This window comes from Bison bison, unplaced genomic scaffold, assembly GCF_000754665.1.
Source record: "Bison bison bison isolate TAMUID 2011002044 unplaced genomic scaffold, Bison_UMD1.0 scf7180017864072, whole genome shotgun sequence".
NCBI classification, from domain to species: Eukaryota; Metazoa; Chordata; class Mammalia; order Artiodactyla; family Bovidae; genus Bison; species Bison bison.
The window spans coordinates 1989265-2011163 of NW_011494644.1; the positions used below are offsets into that span (position 1 = coordinate 1989265).

A 21899-nucleotide genomic window follows, 5' to 3' on the forward strand; every position below is an offset into this window, starting at 1 on the left:
GTCACGCTGTCTTTGTAACAGCTCTATGAGGTAGGGTCTATGATTATCCCGGAGAAGGCAATGGCAACCCACTCCAGTACTCTTGCCTGGAAAATCCCATGGACGGAAGAGCCTGGTAGACTGCAGTCCATGGGGTCATGAAGAGTCAGACACTACTGAAGTGACTTAGCAGCAGCTATAATTATCCTCACTTCACAGATGAGGAGGTTGAGGCACAAGGAAGTAAAGCAGCTCATCCACTTCCCCAGGGTAATGAGTGGCAGAGCTGGGGCTCAAATTGAGTTCTCTCTGAGCAGTCAGAGCACCTGCTTTATTGCTCTCCAGTCAGTTCAGTTGCTCAGTCGTGTCTGACTCTTTGCGACCCCATGAACCACAGCACGCCAGGCCTCCCTGTCCGTCACCAACTCCCGGAGTCCACACAAACCCATATCCATCACTTGGCTTATGAAGGAAATTCTCTCTGTGAAAAGTACAAGTGCGTGTAGCCTTGACTCAGCAACTCACCTCTGGGAATTCATCCCAGCAACCCGAGTGACGGACCAGAGGGGACCAGTTAAACAGAAGATGACACGTCTGTGCACTGCAGCTCTAGGAGCCTCTGAGAAGGAGTGAAGCTGTTCTGTGTTCCGGTGTGGAAAGTACCCAGGTTATGTCATTGGGTGAAAAACTCAAGATACAGAACAGCTGTGAGAGTATGTTCCATTTTGTGTAAGAAAGGAGGGAAAGTTAGAACACTTGCTTGTTGTCACTTGTGTTTGCCTGAAGAAACATTAGGAGGATACTCAAGAAACTAGTAAAAGTGCCTCTCCGCACCCCAGCTCCCCCAAACGAGGGTGGTCCAGGCAGTGAGCATCATTCGGTGCCTCCTGTAGCCATTTTGAATTTGGAACGGTGGGCATGTTTCACCTATTCAAAGGATTCCCAGAGGCAACCTTGTCTGGATCTGTTGTGAATAGCTTTCCTCAGGCCTGCGTGCGTGTTCAGGGGCTGAAGGATACTGTGTTAACACTTTGGGGCTAGAAAGCCACTCTCACCTTTTGCAAAGGGGGCGGGACTGGCCTTGCTTGAGTGGCAGCTCGGAGTGCTGAGGTCCACTGTGCATGTGTCACTGTTACCCTCGGCTCCACAGGAACACGTGCTACTGTTGGGGAGCAGGTGGTTTGTGGTGGTGGACGAGGCTGACGGAGCGCAGGAGCATCTAGCTGGGCGGGGATGCGGAACACCGCCCTGGGCGTCTGCAGCGCACAGGTGTGGCGGTGCTTTTGCTGGGACTTCCCTGGAGGCAGTGAGCGCTGAGCTGGGAGCTGGGAGCTGGGCTCTGGCATCTCTCTGCCTGCATTCCTTGCCTCTCCTCCAGGGTGGTGTGAACCTGAGCCTTGGTCTCTTCACTTGTGGAATGGGAAGTGGAACTTCCCATTATGAAGTTCCCACAACTTCACTTGTGGAACGTAGACTTTGCCTCTGGGAACTTCTGGGGAGAATTTTAATTGGGAGAATGTGCAGGAAACACATGATGTCTGTCCCTCTCTAGGAACTGGCAGGGTCAGTGTCAAAAGTAAGGTGCTCAGAAAATGTTAACTGTTGTCCCTGTTGTTACTGATCTCTTGTATTTCAGTGTCCTTGGTTTATAAGAAAGTGAATCAAGAAAAGAAAGGAATCTAGGATCAGGTGTTATTTCTCAAGATAGTTGTCCACTAACTTAACAGTGATGTTGAAGCTGAAACTCCAATACTTTGGCCACCTTATGTGAAGAGTTAACTCATTTGAAAAGACCCTTGATGCTGGGAAGGATTGAGGGCAGGAGGAGAAGGGGACGACAGAGGATAAGATGGTTGGATGGCATCACCAACTCGATGGACAAGAGGTTGGGTAAACTCTGGGAGTTGGTGATGGACAGGGAGGCCTGGCCTGCTGTGGTTCATGGGGTCGCAAAGAGCTGGACACGACTGAGCGACTGAACTGGACTGAAGTTAACGAAGGAAAATAAATGTTCACCAATCTCTTTTGGCCAAAAATGGTTTAATAGTTAAAGGCCCCTTAGAATATGAAGATGAAATACAAAAAGTCTTTTTTTTAAAAAAAAGGCTGGTTTTGGAGAGATGGTAAGCTTTTCGTGGAGGAGTAAAGGCATTGGGTTCTCTGAAGTTGGGTCCACACACCTGAGGAGGTGTGAGAAGTCACACAGCGCCCAGTGTGGCCTGCTGTGCTGTGCGCATACAGTCCCAGTGCTTGGAGTTCTGTGCTTATCTCAGGAGGCCTCTCTCCACATCAGGTGTGGCTGCCTTGGAGAGCCTGTGACTGCCGGTAACCAAATGCTTCCTGCCAGGAGGTCAAAGGCACATAGCTTTGAGAACTGGGGCTCGATCCCTGAGGGTTCCTAGGAACTTCTAAATTGAATCCGTGGTTTGGGGCCGTGGTTCTTGTCTTCAGTTACATGCCTGGAGAGCTTTAAGAACACTTCCAGTGGCCAAGCTGTGCCCCAGACCATTTACATTAGAACCTCTGAGGACAGATTCCACACGAGCATATTTTCAAGTGCCTCAGGGGCTTCCCTCGTGGCTTAGTGGTAAAGAATCCACCTGCAGTGCAGAAGGTCGGGAGACCTGGGTTCTATCCCTGGGTTGGGAAGATCCCCTGGAGAAGGAAATGGCAACCCACTCCAGTATTCTTATCTGAAGAATTCCATGGACAGAGGAGCCTGGTAGGCTACAGTCCATGGGCTTATAAAGAGTTGGACAACTAAGTGGCTAACACTCTCACTTTCAGCCTATCAGATATGCCTGCTGGTGTTGGAGAGTCTCCTGTGGAGACCTCGGAGGAGGTGGCTCACCTTGGGGACGGGTACTGGCCGCTGCAGTCCTAGAAGGTGCCCCTTGGTGTAAGCCCTCTTGGAGGTCGCCATTAACCCCACTATAGAGCCTGTAGATCCCAGGCTCTGCTTGTTTCTTTTTGAAGTATAACTGACCTGTGTTAGTTCCTGTTACATAACACAGTGATTTCAAAATGATCACCACAATAAGTCATTAGTATTTATCATGATATAAAGATAATACGTAGTTATTGACTATATTCCCCATAACTACATTTCATACCCATGAGTCATTTATCTCTCTCACTGTTTCACTCCTTCCCCTCCTCCCTGGCAACCACGTTTGTTCTTTGTATCTATTACTCTGTTACTTTTTTAATTTCTTTTTAGATTTCACATATAAGTGAAATCATATAAGCGAAAGACAGTATTTGTCTTTCTCTGTCTGACTTACTTTGCCTGGCATAAGTGAAGGATCACTTTTCTGCCTCTTTCAAAAGAATCATGGCTTAAAAATTTGGTCCACTAGGTGGCAGCATACTCTCACAAGTTGAAGCTCATCCTGGCGCTGTCTCCATCTCTGTCCCTAATTAAGAAATGTTAATTTAGTGTTTGCACCTGAAGGGCATGATGCTGACACCATATGTCCTTTTCTCCCCAGGGAAGCTGGTGTACGAGCGCATCTTTTCCATGTGTGTGGATAACCGCAGTGTCTTACCAGGTAACGTCATAGCTGTTCCAGCGGGTTTCATTCTGCCCTCAAGTCAGGGTTAGAAGGTTTATATCAAGTTAGGATTTATTGAGACCTGAAATTTTTTGTGTGTTGAAAGTTAAAGAAACACTCTTACTGATCATCTCAGTCTTTGAAAAGCAGATTTTTCCAACAGCCAGCTAGGGATTTGAGCAAGTAATTTGAATCTGCAAGAATGAAAAGATCCTATGATTAGATTCAACTGAACTTTTATACCAACTTAAATTTCTCTGGTGCTTGACATTTTAATATTTTTCCTGTATATCTTTCCTAAGAAGCAAATTGCTTTATAGAGCTAATTTTATATTAAAGAACAATATCAAATAAATCAATAATAACAGATGCTTTGCATCTACAGTATATGCCCAAGTGATGTTTGCATTAAATTTATTGCTGCTCAATTTGAACTCTCAGGAGGTTATAATGGGACAATGAGATCACAAATTTATTTTGTCACATAAATGAAAGATGACAGTGAGGCTAGTATGGAACTCGCAGCAACAGCATCCATTCTCTCTTACTCCTCCTTCTGAGTTCCTAGCACTGCTGGGAGGAGGTGCGCTCATCTGTTCAAGTTAGAACAACAGGCTGTCTTCACTTTCATCCCACCTCCTCCTGCTCCTGCTTCCCTGGAGGATGAAGAGATGGCATCGGACAGACCTGTAATTTGACTTTTCTTTTTGTCTGTTAATCTGTCTTGTCTTGTCTTTTGGGTTTTCTTTTTTTGTCTTTCTCTCTCTGTGTCTCTTTCTCTTTTGCTGTTTCTTTCATTGTCTCTTTTTTCTCTCTTCTCTTTCTGTTTCTGTCTTTTCCTTCCTTCCATCATCTGTATTGTTAAAACTAGTTAATATGCACATTTCTCAGAAAGCAAGACAGAACTCTACAGACCTTTAGGGCTAGAAAAGCTCTTTGGAATCACTGCATCTCATTTTAGGGGGGCCCACCCAGTGGGAAAGAGCCAGGAACTTGGCACAGTCCTGCCACCAGCAAGTGAGAGCCTGGCTCTAAGTGCTGGACCTGCACCATCCATTATGCTGGCCACTTGGTCCCATGAGGCTCTTGTGCACTAGAGATTGGCCAGTCCAAACTGAGATATGCTGTGAGTAAAAAAAAAAAAAATGTTGGATTTCAGAGGCTTAATGCAAATAAGAGACCATGAAATATCTCACTGATTTTTAAGTTTACATGTTTACATATAGAAATGATATTTAGATGAATTAGATTAAATGAAGTATATTTTAAAATTACACGTTTTTGTTTTAGCTCTTTGAATGGGGCTCACATGGTATTTCCATTGAATAGCACTGCACTCCACCCTCCCCTCCACCACATTCCCACCTGCAGTGGTTTTTAACAGCTCCTCACACATTCTACGGAGAAGGCAATGGCACCCCACTTCAGTACTCTTGCCTGGAAAATCCCATGGATGGAGGAGCCTGGTAGGCTGCAGTCCATGGGGTCGCTAAGAGTTGGACACGACTAAGGGAATTCACTTTCACTTTTCACTTTGATGCATTGGAGAAGGAAATGGCAACCCACTCCAGTGTTCTTGCCTGGAGAATCCCAGGGAGGGGGGAGCCTGGTGGGCTGCCGTCTATGGGGTTGCACAGAGTCGGACATGACTGAAGCAACTTAGCAGCAGCAGCACACATTCTAGGCTTCTCAGGACTGGGAGGCAGGGGCCAGCCTGATGGAAAGGCCTTCTCTGTCAGCTTAAGGATTTGGCAAATTTGGTGCATTTATTTTACACTTGCCAGTGTTTCTTCCATGTGTTATATCAGCAGCAGTAAACTCTCAGCCCGCAGGCAGAATTAAACCCAGTTAGGTGTTTTCTTTGGCTACCAGAGTATTTTTTAAAATGCTATTTGGTATAGTTTCTGCTTCCTCCTATTGTTGTATATCTAACTGTTGTTTATATCACCTGCCTGGCCCCTAGGGGCATTTATGTTCATACCTCCTGCAATAATTTTCCTTCCTGTCAGTTTTCACTAACTATACCAACAACATTTTAGGGCTAGTTAAGGAAAAACTGGGCTTCCCAGGTGGCTCTAGTGGTAAAAAACCTGCCTGCCCATACAAGGGACGTAAGAGATGCAGGTTCGAGCCCTGGGTTGGGAAGATCCTCTGGAGGAGGGCATGGCAACCCACGCCAGTATTCTTGCCTGGAAAGTCTCATGGACAGAGGGCCTGGTGGGTCCATAGGGTTCCAAAGAGTCCAGTACAACTAAAGCAACTTAGTATGAATGAATGCAAGGAAAAATTACTAATAGCTTTCTCCCTACTTGAACTATAAAACTATAAGTTCAAAATAAAAGGCTATTTTCATATTCACTTTTAGTGCTTGTCTAAATGTGCTAATTAGCATGTTTATTACTAAATTCTTGCTTTCCCAAATACTTGCTGTTTTTTAACCTTGAATTAGGCTTTTGTTTTCTTGAAAAGAATTTCATTTCTCCCCTTTCAGTTAAAATCTTTATCTGCATGTGTCTTCTGTTTCCTAGAACCTGAAAAGGAGAGGGGCAAACTTTTCTCAAAAATGTATTTAATCTTGACTCTTAACAATATTTATAAAGAAAACTTACGAAATCTACTATGCAGAATTCTGCCTAAAGAAATTATGTGTAGAGAGAAGTCTGGTGGCATGTGTACTGATTCTTTCCATTTGAATCAAGTTCAGACTGTGATCTTAGTATTTGAGCCCTTTACCTTCAGGAGCTTTAACTGAAGCATAGCTCTTACCGGTTTGGAAAGATACTGATGTCCTTTGGGTTCACAGAAAGTACATGTTGCTAGATACGGTAATTTTCCCCCAACATTTCTTCATCCAGCATATGAGGGAAGAGAGCTTATACTCTAAGTGGTAAAACAATTTCATTTCCATCTTGGGATAAGTGACTTGGGTTTCTTGTGTTGTGGTTCTCCTCATTAGCCATGGGCATTCCTGTCTTTGGCTTTCCCTGTGGCTGATACAGCCGCCTCTGGATAAGCAGTGTCCTTAGCTGACCTGGCCTTTCAGGTCATCATATTAAGATGACGTGGCACCCCTATGAGCCCTGTTACGTAAAAAGATGTCTCACTGCCATGGTCGAGACTTGACAAATGGAAGAGAACCAGACTCACTGGTCTCCTCCCTTCTCTTAAAATATCCACAGAAGTTCAGGGTTGAAAAAAGGAGCCCATAAAGGAAAAATAAGTAGGAACTGGAAGAAAATGTCTCAGCTCTTCTTTACATTGAAGCTTCTTCTGAATTAATTTCCAGATTGTAAATTCATTTTCCATGTAGCAGCCCAGGCGCTGAAGTGTAATTGATGTCATGTCATTCCTTTGCTCAGAGCTCTTCAGGCAGCTTCCGTCACGCTTAGAAGAACGCCCAGACTCCTCGCCAAGGCTGCAGCCCCTCCTGACCTGGCTACTTCTCCCTTTCCTCTCACATCTCTTTGGCTCACTTTCTTGTTCTTTGACCAGACCCACTGGAATGTAAGCTTCATGAGGGCAGGGTCTCTCTTATGTGCTGTGCTCTCTTATCTTCTAATTGGTTCCTGAGACGTTCGTCGTGAGCAGACGAAGTAATGAAATGTACTGTTGAGCTTGCTATAACATTTTTTTCTTCCCATTTCATTTATTTACTTTTTTCTGTAAGATTTTAAAGTCCTGTATGACATAATCCTTTTCCTAAATGATCTCTTGAACTGGAAGGAAAATATAAAGCCTTTGTATTGCATATGTGGATTATTGCATAGCTGTGTACACGCAGAACAACTTGCCTTGGTGTGATGTCCCACTTTCCCTGGCAGCCATATTCCGTGTCATCCCACCCTTTGTTGCACCTCCGTTCCCTCAGCTGGAAAGCAAAAGTTTTTAGTAGATGACCTCAGAGACTTATTTTTGCTTTTGGATCTCAAGTCACATGATTCGGTCACATTAAGGGAAATTAACCTCACCCCTCCTCTGTTTTCCAAAAGGCAAGACTGACAAATGAATTTAAGAATAGCCCTTATCTTTTCCTATCTAGATCTCTTGGAACTTGGAAAAAAGTTACTTTTAAGTACATGGATTCAGGCCAGGAGAGGAAAAATGGTAATTTCCCTTCTCTTAGAAAATGGCAAGTGAATAATTCTCCAATGAATGAAGCATGCCAGAACATCCAAAAATAGATAAATACTTGAGATTGCAGTTCTGAAATATCTGCAGTTGTGATTACTGACTGTTCTCTGCTAGTGAAGTACCTAGAATTTTATTTTTTGCTGATTCTGTAGATATTTTAATCACTTTAATGGTGTACCACCAAGTAGCAGAAAGTAGAACCAGGGATGAAAAATGACTCACTGAGCAACATGATGAGGGCGACAGGCTAACATTCGTTTCTTACGTTCTATAGTAATCAGTTTCTCCCTTTTTGGTTGAATCATAAAAGTGTAAAGCACACCGAGGGGTGGGATCGGGCTCCAGTTTGTGCAGAAATCATTTAAATGTGAGAGTTCAAGAGTAGCCTTCTTGGTGTTGAATAGTTTTTTTGTTTGTTTTCATTTTTCCGTACTCTTATCCATTTCTTACTAAGACGTATGTCATTGATTGGGCTTGGTCATCAGTTTCAGAAAACACAAAATCACAGTAAAGAGAATCACAGCTGGCAGGCAGCCTGTGGTGCCAGCCGTCTTGACTTCTCTTGCTCTTGTGGTTCAAGATGGTTATGGAGGTTCCGGCCTTTGTATCTGCATTCTTGCCAGCAGGAAGGAAGAAGAAATGAAGATCACGCCCCTTCCCTTGGAGCTGATTCCTTGCGCTCCTGTGTATGTCCTGGGACCTGAACTTGGTCACATGGCCACACTGAGCTGCAAGGATGGCTGTTTGCCCAGCAGAAAATGAGAGTCTTATTATTAAAGAAGAAGAGAGCAGATAGTAGGGGAAAGTAGCATTTTTGTCACAAGGTGACTCAAGTCTTCAAGTGGTATGGCAGCCTAACTCTGATTTCTCACCTCAGGGTCTTGACTTACCATACACGTCAGGTCCATGTGATGGACCATCGCATTTCATGTTACAGTTGCAGATTCCTCAAGCATCTGGAATTCTCAGCAGTATCTCTGTAGTTACTGGTGGGTACACCAAGAGCCTCTGGATTAAATTAAGGGCAGTGGCTAAGAATATAGGCTGTGGAGCCAGACTGCCTGAGTTGAATTCTAGCTCTTACGTCTGCTTGCTATGTGCCCTGGGCAAGTCCCTAAACTTGGCAGTGCCTCACTCTCTGTGTCTGTGAAAGAGGACCGTAAGAGTACATGACTTGGAGGGCTCTTGTGGGGACCGAGCGATCTGATGTCTGTAAAGCGCTCTGAGTGGCGCCTGGCCCTTAGAAAGCCTCTGTGTGTCTGCTCTCATCATCACTGGTTGTTTCCTAATAATGATATTTGCAAGGAAAGCCATGGAAGGACTGGGCGCCCCACCCTTCTGCTGCACTGTAACTGTTTTTTGTCCCAGGACTCAGAGCAGCTGTAACAGATCCCAAGAATTAGGAAGGCTGATGGGTATTATTTTTGTTTTACAGATCACTTCTCTCCAGAGAATGTAAATGACACAGCCAAAGAAACATGCTTAAATTGGTTTTTCAAGATTGCTTCCATCAGGGAACTCATTCCAAGATTGTATCCTTTTTTTCTGTCTGATGATTTTAAAGATAGGCTGCAAGAGTTGCACTGTTAATAGAGGCTGTGTGAGGAGCTGCCCTGAGATTCCTGTTGAAAATGGGATCCTGTCAGGGGGACTCTCCTGGAAGCACAGCCCCAGCCACACTGTCCAAGAAGCCCTTGGACCTGGCTCTCTCCAGTTCTCTGGAGAGAGAGACTGACTGTGGTGCTGTGTACCAGGCTTTTGTTTCCCTGAAGAACATTCCCACATTAATTTTCTTAATTAAAATGCTTTGGGGTTTTTTTTGTGTATGTTTTCTCTGGTCCCAAGACCTTGAAAAGAGCAGGGTCCAGCTTCTCTGCACAAACACCAGTGTTGAAGAACAGACAGTCCGACTTATACACAAAAGGAATCTTAGTTCTCTGTTTCATCCTTTCCCCATAAAGCTTCAGTTGGAAGTGCTCAAAACCCAGTTTAAATTTCAGCACATAAACATAAATCAGCATATAACATTTTCCAAATTTTATTTTAAATAAGAATAAAACCTTGAAAACCAAATGTAGAACCCACAAGCCACTCACTGATTGAATTCTTTGGATTGTCGAGAGCTGTCGTGGCCCCTCTTCTGAAGGCACACCTAGCTCTCTGCGTGAACAGTTAGGCTTTTCCCCGTGGGGAACAGGCAGTCTGGAAAATGTCTTCCTTAACGAAATGTTTCTGTAGCTACGTGGAAGCTTCCATCCTGAAGTGTAACAAGTTCCTCTCCAAAACGTAAGGCTCTTCTTAAATGTCCAGAGCCATACATTTCCAAAAAATTTCTCTCTTGCACACGCCCTTGTGAATGGCGCTGCAATAGCAGCTATCATTCTTTGACTGCTTAGTGTGTAGCAGATCTGGTGCTAAGCACCTTCCGTCCATTTTCTCATTTAATCCAAATGAAAACTTAATGAAGTAGAGATCACTTTTTAATCTTCGTTTTACGGAGAAGAAAACTCAAGCTGGGAGAGGTTGGTTGATTAGTTCATGGAAGATCAACTGGATTTGACATCCTAGCTCTGCTGTTACTGGCTGTGTGGTCCAGAGAAACTTATTTAGCATCTCTGACCCCCGGTCTCCTCCGTGTGCAAGCCCTGTGAAGGGGTCTGTGAGCGTTCATCGAGCTGCACACACCAGACTGGGAGCGGCACCCACGAGCCCTCATTCAGTGTCTTTGTGGCTGCTGTCCAAGATGATGAAGAGGTCAGAGATGTCAGAAGCAAAGCCCTTACCCCTGAGCCCCCTGCTACTCTGGGTCACCTCGGACGTTGTTTTGAGAGTAGTTTTGCGGAGCCAGGAGAAACCAGATCCGCTTTCTGAGTGGCGTTGGACACCATCTAGATAACTCCTCAGAGCCACGGGCTGACTTGTGCTCTGAGTTGGATTTAAAATGTGTACCAAGTGTGTTTGATTGAGGTCTGGTGATGCCTGGGGGAGTTTTCTTTCACCAGCTGGGGGAGAATAAGGCTTGGGGCAGAGGGAAGTCCCATGTGGCTGGAAGAATAAGGAAGTCACAGTTCACTTTGAGGGGAATGCTGGGGTCAGGCGTTAAGAGTGGGTGGAGCACGGGGCAGTAAATCCATGCCAAAGGGATATAGATAACAGCCGAAATATCGAGAAGGGTGAGGAGTGACCTAGTGACCTGTCAATGGACGATAATTGGGGATGGGACAAAAATAGTTAAATTAGTAAAAGTGACCTCAAACAGGAAAAAAGTAAAGATTAGATTCCAGCACTGAAAAGATGGTAGAGATGAAAGAAACCATTCAAAAAAATGAATTATGGCAAGAGAGAAAGACTTGGTACATGGCCTTAGAAAACGTCAACTTTGACCTTGGTTTGTTTCTGAAACCTGATTTTGCCCCCCTACCTTTAGGAAGTCTAAACGTAGACTTTTGGGTGTAAATGCTGCTGTCTTTTCATCTCTCGCAGGGGGATTTCAGAGTGTCTGCCGCGGCTGACGTGCATGGTCCGGGGCATCGGGGACCCGCTGGTGTCGGTGTATGCCAGGGCCTACCTGTGCAGGGTGAGACCACCACATCCTGCCTCCTCCAGCGTTCGTGCTTCTCCCTCCCCGCCACCTCACGAGTCACTGGACGAAGGACTTCATTAGCTGCTAATTTTAGAGCACAGCTTGTCCACAGAAAGCAGGGCTGTAGAATTTCTGTTTAAAATTAATTTCTAAGTAGACCCACTTACCCGTAACTCTAATTAGGGTCATCATCTCACAAATGAACTGGGTTTCAGAACTAATTGTTTCTCCCTTCTTGCTGGGAAGGAGGCTCCCAAGGCCTTTCGGGTGATAGGTTAACTTCTCATTGACTCAAAATGTGCTTTCCCTTTGTCTTTGAATTTGATTGTTTTATCAGATTTGTGGTCTCTGTATTAAAGAGCTGGCTCAGAGTGCGAGTTGGTGAGGGCTGTCTGGCAGGGAGAGGCACTCCTGGTGATGGCAGGCATCAGGGTCTGTGTTGCCTGGCCTTGGAGGGCTGCTCTGATGGGTTCAGATTGTGGGTCACTCAGCCTTTTTCTCCTCAAAGCACCGTGAAGCTCCTGCTTAAAACTGCTACTACTACTACTATTACTAAGTCACTTCAGTTGTGTCCGACTCTGTGCGACCCCATAGACGGCAGCTCACCAGGCTCCTCCGTCCCTGGGATTCTCCAGGCAAGAACACTGGAGTTGCCATTTCCTTCTCCAATGCATGAAAGTGAAAAGTGAAAGTGAAGTCACTCAGTTGTGTCTGACTCAGCAACCCCATGGACTGCAGTCTACCAGGCTCCTACATCCATGGGATTTTCCAGGCAAGAGTACTGGAGTGGGGTGCCTTGCCTTCTCCACTTAAAACTACTAAGTTTTCATTTATGAAAAATGCACCCTGTGGAGAGTTTACAGTCATTTTTCTTCAACTCACTTGGGGCCATTGCCTCTGTCAGCTTTCATGGGAGTCCCCCTTACTGGTTCCTTGGGCATCGTTTACCTTCAGAGGGGTTATTTCCCCTATTCTGTAGGGTCCTGGACCTGTAGGGTCCAGACTTCTTGAAGACAAAGCTACTCTTAGAGACATATCTCTCCCCTACTGTGAAAGTGAAAGTCGTTCAGTCATGTCCGACTCTTTGCGACCCCATGGACTATACAGTCCATGGAGTTCTCCAGGCCACAATACTGGAGTGGGTAGCCATTCCCTTCTCCAGGGGATCTTCCCAATCCAGGGATCAAACCTAGGTCTCCCACATTGCGGGTAAATTCTTTACCAGCTGAGCCACTAGGGAAGCCCAAGAATGCTGGAGTGGGTAGCCTATCCCTTCTCCAGGGGATCTTCCTGACGCAGAAATCGAACCAGGGTCTCCTGCATTGCTGGTGGGTTCTTTACCAGCTGAGCTACTAGTGATCATCAGTACTATGAAATTAGAAGGTGAGGACTGCAGCCTTTGATCAGCTTCTTTTACCTGACATCTAGCATATGATAGAAGCCCTGTGGTCTCCAGCATCTCAAAGAAATCAAAATCATTTCCCTCAGAGTGAGAAGCAGACATCCTTAGGAAGAACACTTATTATAGGTCTATTCCCTAATAAAGGAGAAAAGAAAAAAAAAAGAAAAAGCTTTCCAATTAAGGGCACCTGCTCCCTTGTAGTAACTGAGGCCAAAATATTTATGCATTGCCATCTGCTTGAAACTGGCATAGATTTTTCATAGAAGAATATCAGATATATTTCCTCCAGCTTCACCTCTGTAGTATCATGAAGTTTGAATGCTCCTCCCTTGTCAAAGTTTGCTAAGGGCCTAAGCTTCAACTCCAGTATCACGAAGTTTGAATGCTCCTCCCTTGTCAAAGTTTGCTGAGGGCCTTTGTGTGCAAAATTGGACTGGATCCTGTGGGGTGGGGTGGGGAGGATGTAAAGATAGCCTTGTTTGTGTATTTGTGCTCAATGGCAACCTACTCCAGTACTCTTGCCTGGAAAATCCCATGGATGGAGGAGCCTGGTAGGCTGCAGTCCATGGGGTCGCTAAGGGTCGGGCACGTCTGAGCGACTTCACTTTCACGCATTGGAGAAGGAAATGGCAACCCACTCCAGTGTTCTTGCCTGGAGAATCCCAGGGACGGGGGAGCCTGGTGGTCTATGGGGTCGCACAGAGTCGGACACGACTGAAGCGACTTAGCAGCAGCAGCCTTTCCTCTTATAGCATTCTTTGAACTTACCTTCACATCAGTAATAAAGACCCAGAATCTTAGTGTGTCTAATGACACACAATTATTATATAGAAATCAGAAAGTGAGGGGAAAATTCATTCCCTGCAAACCTCCTCAGTTTTAAAGTTTGAAGGAAGGTACACAAGCTGGTGAAAGATGATATTTGTTGTGTATAAAGTGCCTCACCTGTTGGCTCAAATGGTAAAGAAGCAGCCTGCAATGCAGGAGAAATTGGGTTTGGTCCCTGAGTTGAGATGATTCCTGGGAGAAGGGAATGGCAACCCACTCCAGTATTCTTGCCTGGAGAATCCCATGGACAGAAGAGCCCGGCAGGCTACAGTCCATGGGATCGCAAAAGAGTTGGACAGGGCTGAGTTACTAACGCTTTCGTTCACTTTCACATTCAAAGTACCTTTGCATGGCAGATGCAGCTCTATAACTCAGTGGCAATGAGGAGAGATTATAGACATACCCCAGGAAAGCTGGGTGAGATGTCCTGTATCTGAAATCAATTGTGCCAATTCAGGCAGAGCACCCTTTCCTCTGGTTGGGTAGTTACTGAAAATCTTTTGATATAAAAAGAATAAGAGACAGTGTGCATTAGTAAGGACTCTTTCAATTCCAAATGGCAAAACCCCAGTTCATAGTACTCTGAAACAAAGGTGGAGATTTGTTGGCGCTCGCATCTGAGGAGCCTGGGGTAGTCCCGGCATGGCAGACGCAGGGACCCTGAGCTGTGTCGGGAGCTGTCTCCTTCCTTGTGGCTCAGCTCTGCTCTCCTCTGGGTGACTTCAGTCTGCAGCTTTCTCTTTCCATATGGTGGAAAGTCTTCCAGCCTCTCAACTTAGGAACCTCAGTGACAAGATTATCTTTTCGCCAGTGGTTCTAGCCAGTTTCTGGGCAGAATCTCATGGAACCACCTTGGGTCCTTAGTCCGTACATATGCCAGTTGCCTGCTGACTGAGCCTGGGTCATGCACCCACCCTGGCAACCCAGGGTTGGCTGGGTCCAGCTGCCGCAAACCTCTTTATCTGAGAGGTAGGTTTGAGTCCCCAAAGAGAAATCCACTTTGCTGATTCCAGAGACAGAGAGAATGAGTGCCAGGGAGGCAGAAACAACAGATGGGTATCGTGAGTAACTACCCTTGCTACTCTAGGTAGAAATTTTTTCGACCTGAGCAGATTTCCAAGCTGCTCATTTGGTTTTATGGAAAGAGATAAACAAAACACAAAGGCAGTGAGTAGGCAGGGCGTGGGGGGTGCTCAGAGCTGTTTATTAAGGGAAAGTATGATTAACTCCTCTTCTAAGTCACAGCCCCTTCAATTCATCTCCACTGCTCGTCCACTGGGCCTTTCTTTGCTGTCGCCTAACAGGTAATTATTGCTTTTTCTACGGAATGATTAGTAGAAGGAAACAATAGAATCAGAACACAGTAAAAAATGGATCTGACAGTTGTTGTTAATATTTTTTTAAATCCGTGTACTTGTCCTTGGAAGCATCTCCAGCAGCTCTAGAGAGCTGCCCCTGGAATTTACCGCCCCAGTGGATCTTGCATAATTTCCCTCAAAGGAATTCCTTACAGACATCTAAAACCCACCATTATCGTTAATCTTCATGACTTCTGGGTAGCTGTGGGGGGAGGTGAGTGGTGGAAATCTGTCTTCCTTGGAAGAAACCAGGTCCCAGAAAGCAACTCCTCTTACAAAGTTGCTTCTGTGCTAAAGCAGCTGTGTGGAATTGAGGTGCATTTGAGGAACTCAGTTTAAGGAACCTTATGATGCTTTGTTTTAAATCCATGTAGTCCCTGCCATATTTGTGACCTGTACTCTTCCATCCGACTCTAGAGCCCTGGCCACCTACTCTGAGATTAGCAAATTGTTTTCTAATAAATATTCTGAAAATATTACATATCTTTTTAAAACAATGAGTGAAGGAGTCGATGGATTATAGTTTTGTTAGGCTTCATGCTTGTGTAATAAAAAATTTGCTTAAAATACATCAAAATTTATGTCTGCTTCCCTGACTGCCCAGCAAAGAATGAATCCGTATATTTTAACAATGCCACAGTGAAGTCTCAGCTGACTCTCTTACATACCAGAATCTTTTTGCTTCATTTAATAAGTACAGCAACGTGTGTGTTTATCATTTTGTAGAGAGGAAAAGAATGTCGTATACACTGTCTTGAGAGTACATTTCTCCTTAGTGCTGTATTGATTTGTTCCCTTGGTCATCTGTTCAGAAATACTTTCATTACCTTTGGGAAATTGCGAAGATGATTACTGCAAATATTGCCCTTTTTTTCATTAAAAATAGCTCCTGTGGTTTTTCTTATAAAAGCAAGATATGCTTGTTGAATAAGAAAATAAAGAAACAAAAAGAATGAAAGTTAACTTTCTGGACCTCTCTATGCTTATATCTACCTATATGTAAATTTTTAATTTACAAAAATGCATCACACTGTATATGTTATTTGCAACCTGGTTTTCCACCGTCAAGGTTATTTCATTTTGTTTGGCTACAGGTGGGCATGGAAGTGGCTCCACATCTCAAAGAAAGCCTAAATAAGAACTTTTTTGATTTTCTCCTCACATTCAAACAGGTAAGAGAATATTATCAGAAGAGCCAATTGATGTGATAGTTACATGATCACAGATTCGTAAAACCCAGTTGGTTTTCCAAGTCGAGATTGCCTTAAAGCTCTTTAGATGTGTAAACCCTACAAAATTACACTAGTGTCTGTTACAGACAATTAAAATGTGTTGATTGTACTGAAGAAGCAAAGAGGATTAATACGCATGTGTTAATAAGAAACGTCTCCGGTTGATCAGACTTTCTTCTTCGTGTCTGCTGGGTCCATTTTATCAGGTTGCCTCTCTTCACAGCACACATTCCCAGAACAGCTCAGCCTGGTGACATGGGAAACTGTGTGAGTTTTTTTCCAGTTTAAAAAAACCTGAGAAACCAGGCAGTTTCTCTCGGGGCCATTCAGGTGCTTGCAGATACGCTCACATGTTCTTTGTTCTGTGACTTCCCTTCCTTTTCTGAGTGTTTATTTGGTCTCCTATAGATTCACGGGGATACGGTCCAGAACCAGCTGGTGCTCCAGGGCGTGGAGCTTCCGTCCTACCTCCCCTTGTACTCGCCTGCCATGGACTGGGTCTTCCAGTGTGTTTCCTACCACGCCCCCGAGGTAACTGCCCTGGGCTTCAGTGTGAAGTTCACTCCCCTCTTCTGCGTCGTAAGGACCCTGACACCTGAGTGCCCGGTAATGCCATCATCAGGGCCCTTTCATGGCGATTCACTGTTGGGTCTGGTTCCGTGCTCAGCCCTTGTCCTGCACCCTGTGTATCCTAAGTGGTGGTTTGGGCTGCTGTTCACGTCTGAGCCCTGGGCTCAGGGAGCCTGAGTCTGAACCGCAGCTCTGTCGCTTGCAGCTGTTGTTACTAAAGCAGAGCTCAAGTCACTTGTCCCTAACTGCGCAGCTTTTTTTCTTTATCGGTGAAATGGGAGCAGTAGTAATTCCTGTCTTCTGGTCTATTGCGTGGATCAAACAAGACGGTCCACGTACAGTGCTTGGGGGAGTAGGGCCCCACACACGGTGCTTGAATGTTTGTTGTGTCATTGGGATTGCAAATGTGGTTTTTATATCTGCACGAGAGGACCAGGAAAGAGATAAGACAAAGTGTCACTGGAGGGCAGAGTTTGGATTGTTTTAACTTATTTTTCTTGCCAAATCTGTTTTTTAACTTTTCAGCAAATATAATGCCTTGCTTATATTTTAATTTTTGCAAATCCTAAAGTATGAGGAGAAAAATAGGGCCATCTTGTATTCACCTAAAAAATAGGTGAATTTTTTATCAAGTAAATTGATTTTAAATAAAATCAGTTTAATAGAAGATTCTTTGAAAACGTGTGGCCATTCTCTCTGATTATAAGGGTAGTCTCAGCCACCACATGCTTGCCCAGGCTCCCAGGAAGAAAAACCAATGACTTGACTGATTCAGCTTAATGACTGAAACCCATGAGCAAAACTGATGCATTTGAAAATAAGAACACTTATTCTTTTTCTCCTTAAAGAACAGCAAAATTGGATTAAAAACAAAAAGTACATGTCATAAGGCGTTCTTCCTTTATTTTAAGTGGCAGTAATCTCAGAGGATGGCAGAAGCTGGGAATAGAGCTTTCCTGGGGAGTAAAACTCTAGGAAATCATTATTGCACCAGAAGAAGTGATTAAAAAAATTAGGTCACCTGAATAATAACAAACTCTGATTCTTGGGGCATTTAAACAAGGAACTTACAGTGTCTCATAAAAAAAAAATCATTTTCAAAATGTGGAAGAATTAATGTCAGTGTGGAGGGTGGTGTTGAAAAGGTGTGTGACAAAGTGATACCTAAAAAGCTCTTTGACGGTGGCTGGGATGTGTCCCCCAGGGAGTTGGAGATATGTGTGTCTTTAAGGGGCCACACCTCTAGAATGTAGGCATTTGTCTGCAGCTGTTAGTAACACCCAGGACAGGCAAGTGAGAGGGGAAGGGAGAATCATCTAGATGAGAGAGGGGAGAAATGCCTCGAGCTGCAAATACCTGACATATGAAATTTCATACTGAAATCCCCAGTTCCCTCCCTCCCCAAATCAGGGAATGATTATTCAAAAATGGTTCTTGTTGTTGTTTAAAGATAAGATTCCCCCCGCCCCCACCATTTATACAGTTAAAGTTAAGTAAAAAAATCTTTATGCCCCCAGTTTTAGGAACACTTTGCAGAGAAAAGCAACTGTTTCATAAAACATGCTTTGTGCAATGAAAGCAAATCCCTGTAAGCTTGCCATTTTCAGCAGCTTGTTGTCTGGGTCTGGTACGGAATCCTGTAATGCAGCTGTGTGATGCAGGTTGTCACAGTTGAAGGAAAGAAGAGGAAGGTGGTAGAGGCTGGGGCAGGTAGTGAGGTAGAACTGAGTTCAGATTGTGACTGTGTTGCCTTGGGCTGCTTGACCTCTTTGTGCCTCAGTTTTATCAGCTGTAAAATGGGGCTAATGAATGAACCCTTCCTCAAAGGGCTCTCATGAGATGACTGTAATAGTGCACGTCAGCACGTGACCAAGAGCTGGTGTGAAAGGCAGCAGGCAGATGGGGGTGGTCATCATCGTTATCTTTGGTCTTAACAGGAGATGGGGCCTGGACTGATTTGAAGGCCAGGAGATGAGTCAGGGCAGTAAGGAGGGGTTGAGGGACGAGACCTGTATAGACCGACAGGCAAGAGGCATAGTTAGGAGACGAGCATGACTGGAGAAGAGTGAGGAACTAGGCCGCCTGGGAGTGGCCCAGGCTGCAGAGGCTGTTGATCATTGTGTCATGGAGACCAGGCAGCTCTTAAAGATTTTTGATCAGGGAGATGATTTGAAAAAAGTGGTGCTTGAAGATCAGACTGGCAGAAGCATACCAGATGGATTAGAAGAGTACCAGTTGGCAGCCATGGAAAAAACAAGAGGCAGAATGGATAGGAGAGGATTTTCATAACCAGAAAACATTGTTTAATAAGTACATATTCATTGGAAAGACTTTGGAAAAGATAGGTTAAAAGGAGAAAAAGAGCCGCCTAAAATTCTGTCACGAGTAACTGGCCATTGTTAACAGTCTGGTGCATTTTCTTTTTAATGCTTCTCTCTCCACTTTCACTCTTGCTCTGTTATTACAATTGTGTTTTGCACATGAGAAATTTTTCCCGTATGCCTTTATGATGCTTTCCCCTCGCTTAACATTATAACAAATGCACTTTGTTAGAGTTTTGTGACCTTTTGGGTAGACAGTAGAAGGCAGTGTTGGTTGGCTGTGAAGAAACGGAGCATGGAGTTGGGTCAGAGATGCTGCTGAGCTTGGAGCCCGTAACACAACTGCCTCTTTCTGAGGCTCCCTCTGCGCTGCGCCCCACAGGCAGCCCTGGGTTTGCAGCACTGTGCTGTGTTGCTCTGTGCAGACAGTTCCTTTTTTCCACCTCTGCATTAAGCAAGTCTGTTGGTGCCATTTTTCCAACAGCATTTGCTCACTTCATGTCTCTGTGTCATTGTGGTAATTCTCACAACATTTCAGACTTTTTCGTTTTATTTGTTATGGTGATCAGTGATCAGTGATCTTTAATGTTACTGTTGCAAAAAAAAATTACGACTCACTGAAGGTTCAGATGATGGTTATCATTTTTTAGCAATAAAGTGTTTTTTAATTATGGGGTGTGTGTATATATATATGTATATATATATATATATACACACTTATTTTTAGACATAATGCCATTGCACATTTAATAGTGTACAGAATAGTATAAAGCATAGTTTTCATATATACTGAGAAACCAAAAACCTTGTGTGACTTGCTTTATTGGGATATTTACTTCCTTGCAGTGGTCTGGAACAGAACCTGCAATACCTCTGAGGTCTGCCTGTATTAGGTACTTCACTTGTGTCCATGGCTCAGTTGTTCAGTCGTGTCTGACTCTTTGCGCCCCCATGGACTGTAGCCCTCCAAGTGCCTCTGTCAATGGGATTTTTCAGGCAAGAATACTAGAGTGGGTTGCCATTTCCTCCTCTAGGTGATCGTCCTAACCCAGGGATTGAACCTGAGTCCCCTGCATCTCTTGCACTGCAGATGGATTCTTTACTGTTGAGCCATTGGGGAAGCCCAGTTACTTTACTTGGCTGTGTTACTTCACTTTCAAAGCTTCCCCAAGCTAGGTGTTGCTGTTATTGCCATTTACAGATGAGGCACCTGAGGCTTAGAAACTTGTTACAGTCACACAGTTAGAAAGAAGCCGTGTAGCCATTTTCAGACTGACTCTGAAACCAGCAGATTTGTTTGCTTGACTACTTTGCTTTAGACTTTCATTCTAGGTCTCTCCTGTTAACTGCTATACTGCCAAAGTGAGACTTAAACAAATTGACCCATGGACTGCTGTTCCAGTGGTCTTAATATAAGTACAGTTCAGTTCAGTCGCTCAGTCGTGTCTGATTCTTTGTGACCCCATGGACTGCAGCACGCCAGGCTTCCCTGTCCTTCACCAACTCCTGGAGCTTGCTCAAACTCATGTCCATCGAGTCAGTAATACCATTTAACCATCTCATCCTCTGTCGTCCCCTTCTCATCCTGCCTTTGATCTTTCCCAGGATCAGGGTCTTTTCCAATGAGTCAGTTCTTCGTGTCAGGTGGCCAGAGTATTGCAGTTTCAACGTCAGCATCAGTCCTTCCAATGAATATTCAGGACTGATTTCTGTAGGATTGAGTGGTTTGATCTCCTTGCAGTCCAAGGGACTCTCAAGAATCTTCTTCAGCACCACAGTTCAAACATCAGTTCTTCAGGTCTCAGTTTTCTTTGTAGTCCAACTCTCTCATCCATACATGACTACTGGAAAAACCATATCTTTGACTAAATGGACCTGTGTCGGCAAAGTAATGTCTCTGCTTTTTAATATGCTGTCCAGGTTGGTCATAGCTTTTCTTCCAAGGAGCAAGCGTCTTTTAATTTCATGGCTGCAGTCACCATCTGCAGTGATTTTGGAGCCCAAGAAAATAAAGTCTGTCACTGTTTCCATTGTTTCCCCATCTATTTGCCATGAAGTGATGGGACCAAATGCCAGGATCTTAGTTTTCTGAATGTTGAGCTTTAAGCCAACTTTTTCACTCTCCTCTTTCACTGTCATCAAGAGGCTCTTTAGTCCCTCTTCACTTTCTGCCATAAAGGTGGTGTCATCTGCGTATCTGAAGTTATTGATATTTCTCTCAGCAATCTTGATTCAAGCTTGTGCTTTATCCAGCCAGCATTTTGCATGATGTACTTTGCATATAAGTTAAACAAACAGGGTGACAATATACAGCCTTGACATACTCCTTTCCTGATTTGGAACCAGTCTGTTATTCCCTGTCTGGTTCTAATTGTTTTTTCTTGACCTGCATATAGATTTCTCAGGAGGCAGGTAAGGTGGTCTGGTATTCCCATCTCTTTCAGAATATTCCACAATTTGTTGTGATCTATACAGTTGCACTCATCTCACACGCTAGTAAAGTAATGTTCAAAATTCTCCAAGCCAGGCTTCAGCAATACGTGAACCGTGAACTTCCTGATGTTTAAGCTGGTTTTAGAAAAGGCAGAGGAACCAGAGATCAAATTGCCAACATCCATAGGATCATTGAAAAAGCAAGAGAGTTCAGAAAAACATCTATTTCTGCTTTATGGACTATGCCAAAGCCTTTGACTGTGTGGATCACAATAAACTGTGGAAAATTCTGAGAGAGATGGGAATACCAGACCACCTAACCTGCCTCTTGAGAAACCTATATGCTGGTCCGGAAGCAACAGTTAGAACTGGACATGGAACAACAGACTGGTTCCAAATAGGAAAAGGAGTCCATCAAGGCTGTATATTGTCACCCTGTTTATTTAACTTCTATGCAGAGTACATCATGAGAAATGCTGGGCTGGAAGAAGCACAAGCTGGAACCAAG

At 44.3% G+C, this 21899-nt stretch overlaps 1 protein-coding gene across 3 annotated transcripts in view; it reads left to right on the forward strand.

The window, feature by feature from the left end:
- The window catches only part of LOC104986530 (chromosome unknown open reading frame, human C16orf62), a 138996-nt gene that overhangs the window by 38992 nt on the left and 78105 nt on the right, over positions 1-21899 (forward strand). For all 3 annotated transcript variants that reach the window (XM_010837124.1, XM_010837126.1, XM_010837125.1), the window contains exons 9-14: positions 3471-3530; positions 9100-9196; positions 9903-9950; positions 11148-11241; positions 15930-16007; positions 16476-16598. In XM_010837124.1, coding sequence (XP_010835426.1) covers positions 3471-3530; positions 9100-9196; positions 9903-9950; positions 11148-11241; positions 15930-16007; positions 16476-16598 — 500 coding nt within the window. The remainder of the gene's footprint in view (positions 1-3470; positions 3531-9099; positions 9197-9902; positions 9951-11147; positions 11242-15929; positions 16008-16475; positions 16599-21899) is intronic.